Source organism: Molothrus ater, chromosome 1 (genome assembly GCF_012460135.2).
Source record: "Molothrus ater isolate BHLD 08-10-18 breed brown headed cowbird chromosome 1, BPBGC_Mater_1.1, whole genome shotgun sequence".
In the NCBI taxonomy this organism is placed as follows: Eukaryota; Metazoa; Chordata; class Aves; order Passeriformes; family Icteridae; genus Molothrus; species Molothrus ater.
In genome coordinates this window covers 16,670,722-16,681,794 of record NC_050478.2, presented here as the reverse complement: position 1 = coordinate 16,681,794, position 11,073 = coordinate 16,670,722, and the positions used below count along the sequence as shown (strand labels likewise).

Sequence of the window (11,073 nt, the reverse complement as noted above, 5' to 3'; positions counted from 1 at the left end):
AGAACAGGGGCTTGTCATGCTTAAAGCTGTCACTGTGACCACTGAATCGGTGCCAACTGGACTTCAGAGCTGGTAGTGGAACACTGGAGGATCTGGTATTCTCAGTCTGTGCCAAGTCCAGGCTCTATTTTCCTGCAAGTACCAGGCTCACTTTTAAGAAAGTGTGGTCACACCAAGGACTGCATGGAAGCACATTTGTGTTGAAGGTGCCATAGCAGAACATGGGGTTTCACAGCAAGAAAAGATTGTTTGTGTGAGAAAATCATTGAATTTGGCCAGAAATATGGGGAACACTAAAAAAGTTTTTTTTGCAAATGTATTATGGTAATAAGCAGTGCAAAAACAACTTTGGACCATTATAGGATGAAGATGTTCACCTCACAAAGAGGGAGGGCCATGGACATGGCAGAAGTATTTAATGCATTCTTTGTCTCTATCTTCAACATGGACTATGGATCAAGGGGGTCTCAGTGCCCTGAGCTGGAGGACCCTGATTGTGAGAATGATCAGTTTCCATTCAACCCTGGAACTGTGCAGGATTTGCCTCCCCAGCTGGATCCCTACAAATCTATGGGATCTGATGGGAATCATTCAAGAATCCTCAAGAGGTGCCTGGTATCATTGCAAAACCTCTCTTGATGGTTTTTGAGCAGTCCTGGGAATCTGGAGAGGTCCCAGCTGATTGGAAGCTGGTGAACATTATCCCAATTTTCAAGAAGAGCAAGAAGGAGGACCCCAGAAAACTACAGGCCTGTCAGTCTCACTTTAGTGCCTGATGAAGTTATGCAGATTATTCTGGGAGGTACCGAAAAATACCTGAAAGACAACACAGTCATGTGGTCACAGTGTGAAGTCTGACAGACTTCAAGAAGTCTTTGGGACAATGCTTTTGGGCACATGGTGTGATTCTAGAGAATGGTGCTGTGCAGAGATGGGGTCTGGACTCGATCCTTGTGTGTCCCTTCCAACTTAGCTTATTCCATGATTCTGTGAAAGTCAAACATGATAGAAACAGCTGCACCCTTCCCTTTGCCACACAGCAAGAGGACGTCTGAGGCAATGCCAGGAGTAGTAGCAAGCTTTGCTTTTCTGTTTTTATCTCCTGGCAGTACAAGGATCATGGCTCAGCCAGGGCTAATCCAAGGTCCTCAGTGTTCTTCTGAAGGCAGAAATTCTGCATAAGACTTGTATAGCCCTGGTGGATGTCAATTTATGGAAGCTTTTCTGCAAATTGGAAAGTTGGGTGACTAAACACTCATCATTTACTCTCATCTTCAACCCCACACAGAGGACTCACCAGCAGATAAAGCCATCTCCTCTGGCCCCTAGAAGCCGTGTGAGGAATATGGCCCAGGACTTCCATAAGACTGAAAGATGCAGAGGCATGATGGAACCTGAAAGCCTCTGGAAAGCTTCCTGAAGGAGGATCCAAGCTTGGTGGCTGTGGTCCCACTACTTGGCAGTGCCTTAGTAGGCAGGGTGAATTGTGCCCCCTGGCATGCTCCCTGACTGGCCCTGAGGGATTCCTCATGCCAGTGATTCCTCATTTACCACTCATTGTGGTGAATTAGGGAGAGAAGGCAGTTCCCTGGCATTTCAGAGCATCCCCAGGGCAGTCACCAAGGCCTTTCCTTTTGACTAATGCAGAACAATTCCTAAACTGTCTCCTATTCCTGGGAATGACACACAGGGTAAAAAGAAGGACTTTCTGAGCATTAAAAGTACAGTGAATTCCAGAAGCTCATGATTATTTTTATAACCAAAGCTTCTTCCTGTAATAGCAGTTCACATTTGGTGTTGTTGATCTCCACTGATGAATAATTTAGGTAGATAAAAAACATAATTCATCAAAGCCAGGGAATATAATGAAAATCTCTGAGTAAAGAAATCATGAAGAAAGGGGTTAAAGCCTGCATAGCATTTCCCATAGCCAAAGCTAAATCCATTCTTCCTTTCACAGTACAGACATGTTATCAACCTCCTGCCCCACCTTCTCCTTCTAGCTCATAGTACAGTGGCCACTTCACAAACTTGTGTGTGGGTATCCAAGTCTAGCTGCCATCCTTTGCCAAACTCCAAGTTAAAATATAAGGCACCAAGTTATCAAATGTCCTCAAAATGTGTTAACCTGGGACTTGGTCTCAGTCTCCCTGGTGGAATGTGACACCTGGCATATGTATTTATGCATTAGGTCACCAGTGGAGGATATGAGGCTACAAAGTGAGAACTATAGCTCAGTGGCTTCAGCAGTTGTGTGGTGCTAGGAGAGTCTGCAATCCTGAGCCCGAGAAACATTCTAACTACTGAATTGAAAATTAGAGCTCCCCTTACTCAGTAGTTTATAACAGTTTGGAGTGCTCAGCTCTGGCAAATGATGTGACAGAGTAGGTGGGAGCAGATTGAGTTGGTGTCTTCATGTCAGACTCGGGTACAAAGTAGGTGCCAAGTAGCTCAGCATCATTAAGATGTGGGTGTTTTACACATTCCCAACAGCAAAAGTCAGGCTGTACATACTGCCTCAGGAACTCACGTATCAGCTGAATATCCAGATCTCCACTGACATGTTGGGTGGCCAGAGGTGTTGCAGAAGTACATTTTTATCACAAATCAACAGGACATAAGACCTGAAAGTGCTGATTGCCCACCAAATCTGAGCTATCACCCCTCCCACACAAGTGGAGCAGCTTTGCCAAGGCACAAAAGTTAAGAGATCACTTGCACTGGGCTCTCTACTATGAGCACTGAGCTCCTGGATGGGCCGACTTCATCTCCTTCTCCACCAAGGTTCCCCAGCCAAACATCCACACAGGGTAATGTAGGCAAATGTAGCCTGTGCACCCAAAAAAACATAAATGACCAAAGTTTTTCCCAACGGATGGACCTTCTCCAGGGACTCAGGTCAGTGAGTAGCTATGGCCTCCCCCTGCACTCCTCTCATGTGGAGGATTTATCAGCATCATGCCACACTGTCATTAGTAGTCACTACTCAAACCTCGCTGCAGTCATTTTCATCGGGTATGAGCTAAACTACACACAACTATGTACCACGAGGTGTATGGATCAGAATAACTTTTCTGTTTTGTCCTTGCCCATCACAGGCTTGTGTCCCAGTACAGGGAAACCCTGACTATTACAGGAAACCAGAAATGCAAATGCCTAAGGACAGATAAATGAATATTTAATTCAAACCAGCAAGATGTTGTTTGCAGTTATTTATTTTACTAAAATGGTTACATATGTTGAAACAAAGAAGAGCAATAGTAATAATGTTTGTTTTTCCAATATCATAAATAATTACTGAGTTTTCATTAGCTGTTGGCTCAGCACTGATCATGACTTTCGTTATTTAAAAAAGACACACACATAATTCATCAGAATTTGTGTTTTCAGAAAACTCTAAAGCAGCAGTAGAAAAAAAAATAAATTAAAGGAAACAGTAACAAGAAATTAGGCCAAGTATTTCTTAAATTTAAAACCCACTTGATGTGTTTTACAGATTATTCTTGTGCTTTGATCATTGGAAAAGAGAACCATTAACAAGTTGTTTATACAATGGCTTGCCTTCTCCAGTTTTACTTCAGAGGAGTCCCCAAAAGTACCCTTTCTACATGACAAATTTTGTTGTTTATACAGACAAAAACACTGAATATTCCTAACAGAAGAGTTTGTCAAAACCATGAATTTATTGTCACAAAATATTTAATACCAGAATAACTTATAATAGTATGAACAAAAGTGAAGTATTAACTCTCTGCTATTAGTTATAAACTCACATTATTATGCCAAAATCCAGTAAAGTATTAAAAATTAATGTCATGGAATCTTAGACATATAATGATGCAAGTCAGTAAAACATACTTCAACTGTTCATACAGTCACAACATACATTTCTTGCTTGGCACTTTAAGTCAATGCAAATCAGCAATTTAGAAAACAAAGTAAAAATATATATGTACAAAATATTTTCATATCAAATAATTTTCATTGTACACTAAATAAAACCAACAACGTTATGTTACATCAAGAAGTTTCCTAAGAAGTCACACCAAGTCTGATATTTGCAATGTGTCTTGACTATTTTAGTGCAACTCAAACAGCCTCTATTTGCAAGTTAGTTACATCATTAGCATAGTCCTGCTTCCATTGATGTGGGAGTTCTGCCATTAAACTCAGCAGGAGCAGAACTGAAGTCTTGTCTTGTTCATTGATGGCTCACCAGAAAGAGAAGCAAGGAAAGGGATAAGTAGGAAAAAACCTGACAGGATACCCACAGGAAAAAATCCAAATCCTAGCAACAATCAGCTCTTTTCCAGTTTTCTGTAACAGATTCTGTATAAATTGGTTTTGGCTTTGCCACTGTTTATTCAAGCACTGTAAACCTCATTAGACTATTGTTATATGACTTAAGAATAACTTGTACACCTCCAGATACAATTTTAAAATAAACCTGGTTTTATGACAGTTATCACACTCAATAGCAGTCAATTTTAGAGACATGACATTTAATACATGGTTTAGTATCTTCTTAAAACCCTCCTGCCTTAAATGCTGAGATTTTTCAATGTTACAGTTCCTTCTGTGATTCTTGTTTGGGCTTTGATAGTTTATATTATAGGCTTTTCTTACTGAAATGTGAAATGTCAATCAACTGTCCTTATTTATGCAGTACATACAAAATAAAAATGTTTGAACCACATTAAAGTAATAAGTTCCACCATGGAAACATTTCTGAATGGCACTAGAGTTTTAGTTTTGTACAAGAAGAAACCAATTTTACTTCTATCAAAACTTCAGTAAGTCACTAGTAAAGCTTTAAAATTATAGAAATTCAACTTGAATTTACAACTAGTCTGACTAAAACCTTCTCAACTAGAAATCTTTAATGAGCAACACAGCATATGTATAAGTTCAAAATAATCTGAACAATTAACTTATTTCCTAAATTTGTGTGTTCTAGAGTATTGCACTTTTCAAAGGAATGCTTTTGGTATTTTAATATACTGAATACAGGTAAGAAACATGCATAACAACCTTATTGTCACTTTGACAAAACATACTGTACAATTTTTATAACACTGTTGATTAAAAAAAAGAGAGTGAGAATGATGTAACAATTTCATTAAGACTCATCAATTTGTACAAGTCAAATAAGCACAACTCTCCAGGGCCTTCAGCAGTAATGTGTTTAGCCCTCGGCTGCTTAAGCCCACTTGGAATAATATACAAAGTTTAAGCATTATGGCATTGTCATTTTGAGGCATACCACTGTTGTACTATGCCCACGTTATAGCTTATTTTTTCAAAGCAAGGCACTTACTGTAATAGCAATGCAAACATCTTATGCGCACTTCGATTAACATAAAATAAGTTAATGTTTTGATAAAAACAGGGTTTTTATAATTTACATGCCTTTTATAGAAGCAGTTGAACATTTCATTTAATACAATGAAAACATCTGAGTCAGAAGGGACCTTAATTTTTTTAACTGACCATTCTGTAAAAAGGGACCTATTTTCCACATTTTCCCCCTGTCTGTGAACTGGATTTCGCTGAAAACAAATCCTGTGAGGGAAATGTCTGTTTGATGTGAAAAAGAAAGAGGACCCATCCCTTAAAACTGCTGAACTAATGGCACTTTAACAGTCTTTACTTCTGATATATGTGATGATTTCTGAATGATGCAGCTGGTGGTTCCCTGCAGTTTGTCCTTCCCCTGGGCAAGGTTCGTTAGGGCCATAGCTGCGTTGATCTCCTTCCAGTACGTCTCATCTTTGCTGGGTCCCCTTCTGTTAGCTGCACTAGATTCAAGCAATAATAAATATTTACACACGCATCTTACATAGCTACATGATGTCAGGAAAACTGCAATAACAACAATAGTTTTGGAAAACTGTGAAGTCCCTTACTCACCTTTCACACTTATTTGGTCCGTTCTCCAGATTTTCTGAAAACAGGAAAAGAAAAGTCTATTTTATTTTAATAATTTTAAAAACAAACATGTTCAGGGAATAGGCATATTGAAACATAACCCAAGATTTATTCCAAATTTGCTACCAGATCTAAAAGAAAATCTTTGCTTTGACACACATAAAGGACCAGCTTCATGCAGGCATCTTCCTGGAGAAAGCTACACTGAAGGTGTAGCTGTTCCTGAAGGTTCACCCACATTTTTCAGGGCAATAGAGGAGCTCTTCAAAACATATTTATGTTTTGAATACCAAGGACATAAGGAATTGCAAAACCTAAAAATAAAAATCAGCTTCATTGCCTTTCAGTGAATGCCTTCTAGTATGCACTAAAAATAGGACTCTCACCATGCACACATGATGTGTGTGGGTTTCAGTGCTCCCCTTGCCCAGGCAGTGCCTCAGTCACAGAGGCAGCTGAGAGGGACACAAGTAACAAGCACACCTGGTCAACAGCCCTCAGAGATGAAACTGCATCACAGGCATAAACTACACTTCCTCATCAAGAGTCATATTTGTTCATTCACTAAGTCCTCACGTCCCAGAGAAGCCAGAAATATTTACAGAAATGTATAAGCTTTATTCAGTGGGTTTGCTATCCTGACACAGAAATACATTATAGAGGAGCAAGAAGCCAATGCCCAACTGCAATTCCTATGGAAAACAGGTCAAACCAAAGAAACAGCAATAGCATGAGCACTAATGGCTACAAGACCCAAAAAGCCTCTAAACACAACATCAATCTCAAAAAGTAATGTACATCTTTGTGAGGCCAGATTCCCAAATAAGCTAGATTTCCATCAGGTTATTAGTTAGAAGTTGATCTTGTCTTTAAACAGAGTTTCCAGTGGAATAACCCTTGGTAGCCCTTCCCTTAGGAGCAACCTTGCCCACCACAGCCAGCAGCCCATTGTCTCCTACAGCCAATAACTTAGCTCAGCTGCACTGCCCAGTACTTGGAGGTGACTGCTGGAGACCACAGTCCCACTAAAGAACCACAGGGAGACCAGCTGCAATTTCAGAGATCAGCTGTTTGCCTGTTTGATCCAGCAGGCCTCCATCCTTTTAAAAAACAGCTTTATAAATAAATGTTCCCAGGTGACCAAGATTTAAGCTTTGGTCCAAAAGCACATAGCTTAAATCAGTATCTCTTAATATTTCCTAGAACAATGCTTGAATAGGATTCAAGAAGGGGAAGTCCAGCCTAAGCAGAGAAAGGAACGAAGGAGAAAAGAAACATTTGATCCATAAAGAGATACTGAATGACACAGAAAGTCTCATTTTTTCACACTGTACTTGGCTATGAAGAATTCTTCAGCCCTGCTTCATTGTTTTTTCTAATTAGAGACAATTTTCAAGATGATATTTGGGACTGAACAGATCAGTAGGTATAGAAATGGAAATGGCAAGTAATAGAGAACATCACGGCCAGAGCAAACCTGGATATAAATACACCTCTCTCAAGCATCTGTCCGTTTCTTTTGCTGTTGGAAAATATTTCCTATGAACAAAAAAGTTGCTTGTACAAACTTCTGTGGGAAGTAGGTGTGAATGGTGACACACATTCCAATTCCAGCGTTTATTTGAAGGAGTATTCGCAAATATTTTTTACTGGTGTTTAGCCAGCTCTCAAAGAAAGCATGTTGCCCATGATATATAAAAGCAGTAGCAATACTAAAAAATAAAATCCAGGGGGAAAGAGCTGCCCATTCTTTAACTTTGCTGAAGATTTTTCCTGAATCACATGTATTTTCTTATTCTGTCCAGATTTTATGGTTTTTTCAAATAAATAATTTATGTCAAAGAAACTCAAAGCTAGGTTAAAATAAAACCATCACTGATAATTTGCAAAGCTCTGGTTAATAACTGCTCCTAAAGCATGTTAGTACAATGAAGTCTGAAAATCCATAATTTCAAAGAACAAGCCCTCTTTTTCTTGCCAAAAATCCTTTTCTGCCATACCAAACTTCTGACAGCATATGCCAGTTTGCACTACCACAGCATCCAAGCAGCTCCCTTGTGTCTGAACAGCCTTTAGCAAAGGAAATAAGTATTACCTTTTTTTTTTGGTTGGGGATAACCTCAGTGAGAGAGACAAAGACCTTTCCTTATGCTCTCCTTGACATCTTGCCAGTCAAACCAACTTGATGTGACTCAAAGCGAAAGTGGGGTTCACTTCACATGCTATGAATGTGAAGTGAACCCCACATAAATTTATGTGACCCTAAGTCACATAAATTGGTATCCTTTTTTGTCTGCACTCCATTCATAAAAAACAGAGATGTTCCCCAACGAGTGGATTCAGCCATTCTATTCAACACTGCAGCCCAATATCCCTGCATGCTGCTGCAAAGCCAAATCCCTGAGTCCTGTTCTGTGGCCCCTTCCTCACACTTTGTCCTTTGGACAGCATTATCATCCATGTGGATATGCTGAGAGCTGGATGGGGGAGGACCATATCTCTCCTTTGGCTATTCAGTATATCAATGATTCATATCTATTTTTATATAGAGACATTAGACACTGCTAGTATAACTACAGCCTTAATGGCTTAGCTCAGCCTGGAAGAAATGCAGGCTGGTCATGTCTGGCTCCTCAGTCCCCAGAGAAAGAACATAGATGACAAAATGTTATCAATCATATTAAAAAACTGCAAAATGGTGAGTCTTACCAATATTTTGCTTTTTCTTCATCTTTTGTAATCTATCTGCTCTGCCTCCAACTACTAATTAAAGATTTTGATAATTGAAGCTTTTAATATTGAGGTACCTTCACAAGAATTGCAAAGTATATTTCAACTGTAAAAGCAACATTTTGGTGAGATTGCTCCATGAAAATAATCCAAGAACTGCACTCTCAAAATGGAAAATGTTCATTTGCTTGACCATCACACACCACATCCCTAGATTTAATCTCTGAGGCAATTAGGAAATGGCACTGGGGCTGGGTAACCTCCCTGGAAATGGTGATGAAAGGAATGGGAAAACAATGGAGCATCCTGAACCTCACCAAGTAGCCTCAGCTGAGGACTCACCCCAGAGCAAGGGCTAATGGGCACTCCACTCACGACCCTCTCTCCAATGTGAGAAGCAGCACTTTACCAGCCTTGAGGTGCCAAAGGTGACCAGAGCTGTTCTCTCCTTTGGTTACCTTTGACCTCATACACCTTTGGTGGCAGAACCTCTGGTCTCTTCCTAAAGAGTGGGGCTCTCTCAATAGTCAGATCAAGGCAAGCTGTCACACAAATCTAAACCCCCACAGACTGGTCAACCTTAGATCAGTGTGTCAAGTGACTCCTGGAAAAGCCAGCACTGATGAATTATTGTATTCCACACCATTCCCAAGATTCATTTGATTAAAAAATTATTAAGGTTAAAAATTATGTTTACCCTACTACACATAGACATAAATACATTTTAACAGCATACAACTGGCCAGCACAAATAATTTTCCTAAACAAACAACAGTAGTGCTCAATAGCATATTTAGTAATTGAAATCAGAAGAAGCTGCTGCTGAAGGTGGTTTGTAGCATCTCAGAAAAGATTATGCTTCTTGTCAAAGGATGTTGGTAGGCTTTCAACATATATTGAGATTCTATAATAAATCTATTTAATATTAAACCTCAGAAATACCTTTTTGCTACAGGTTTGGAAATCACTTAAAATAGTGGTCATTTACTCTGTAGCCAGAAAGTTTTAAACACTGTGAAAATAGAAACTTAATCATTTAAAATTAGGGGTTGTCATTTATACCTCACTTTCTGGTGCTTCATTCTGTAAGGACCCAGAGAATTGCTTTTGCCTGGCCAAGAATGTCTCATTCTGCTCTCAACATCCACCCAAAGAAACCAGCAAGGCAGGATATTTGTTCCCTCTTGTTTATAATAGGAAGTCACTATAAATCACCTACCAAAGGAATTCTGTATACCTTTCCATTAGTATGAGTTTTCAGTATACAGTTTACCGTAGGGCATAGTGCCAAGAGTGTAGACACCAGACAATACCAGCTTTGTGATACAGCATGGTATTTTTCAGGACTCACATAATTATTAATAATATACATGGCATCTTTTTTTTCACCATAAAATTTCTTCATAAATATTAACTCACTGATCCTGACAACTCTCTTGCAAGGTAGCCTGCTGTCCCATTTTAGCAGAGATGTAAATGAGACTCAGAAGTCCAAAGTCAAACTACTGCCTAGGCAATATTTTGACTATTTCAAAAGCATTTAAGAACAGAATTTTCCAGGATTCCTCTTATATTTAAAATGTTTTCCTTTGTTCTTCTGCTATCAGCAAGGACTAGCCAAGAAAATGAAGCCCAGGGTTCTTGCAGGCAAACCAACCTTAAACTGCACAAGAGCATCACACACCTCCAATTTACTATGCACAAAGGCTCTCTGGTGACACAGAGCTTGCAGCACATTCAAACATTTCAGAACAACTCAGACCCTTACTGTTCACTGCATCCAGACTAATTTTTTTTTTTAATATATATTTGGACGACTTCTGGGGTGTGCTAAATAATGTTAATTACAGTTAGATTTTATCATTTGGATTTGAGAATTCTAAACCAAGCACTGCATGTGTGCAGTGATGAAGTACACCCTAAGGCCCTGCAGGGAACAGGGAAGGCAGGACTGAGCCCTTAGGCAGCACCAAGCAGCCTCACATTGCTCCCCCACTCACCCTGCTATCCAGCTGAGCCACAACAACTGGCTCAAACCCTGCTTTGTGTTATCAGGTAACACTGACAAAGCAAAGATGGCTTGAAACCAACAGGGGAAAGAATGTGTGAATGAGGGAATAAGACAGAGATGGAAGGGTACAGAACATTATGTAGTGGGGAAAAAATGGACACAGAAGTCAAGGCACAGTAGGTCAGTCTCACATGACCGTCGTATTTTTTGAAGCTACTTAAACATGTACAGATTCCTGGTGAATTACACATCTTCTAGCTTAAAATAGAGGGGGGAAAAAAAGAACTGCTGGCCTCAACTGGTGAGCACTATAAAACATTTGTTGGTTCAATAAAAGGTCCTGTATAACTTATCTTCATTTTAAAATTGGCAACATTATTCAGTTGTTTCTCTCACTGCCTCTC

General features: G+C 39.6%; 1 protein-coding gene across 3 annotated transcripts in view; it reads right to left on the bottom strand.

Moving 5' to 3' along the window:
• Positions 1-3,197: 3,197 nt before the first annotated feature.
• Positions 3,198-11,073, bottom strand: part of MKX (mohawk homeobox) — a 50,748-nt gene continuing 42,872 nt past the window's right edge. For 2 of the 3 annotated variants that reach the window (XM_036378673.1, XM_036378674.1), the window contains 2 exons: positions 5,911-5,944; positions 3,198-5,798 (listed from right to left, as the gene is read on the bottom strand). In XM_036378673.1, the coding sequence (XP_036234566.1) occupies positions 5,612-5,798; positions 5,911-5,944 (221 nt within the window). In that variant the 3' untranslated portion in view covers positions 3,198-5,611. The remainder of the gene's footprint in view (positions 5,799-5,910; positions 5,945-11,073) is intronic. The other variant, XM_036378676.2, reaches the window with a different exon arrangement.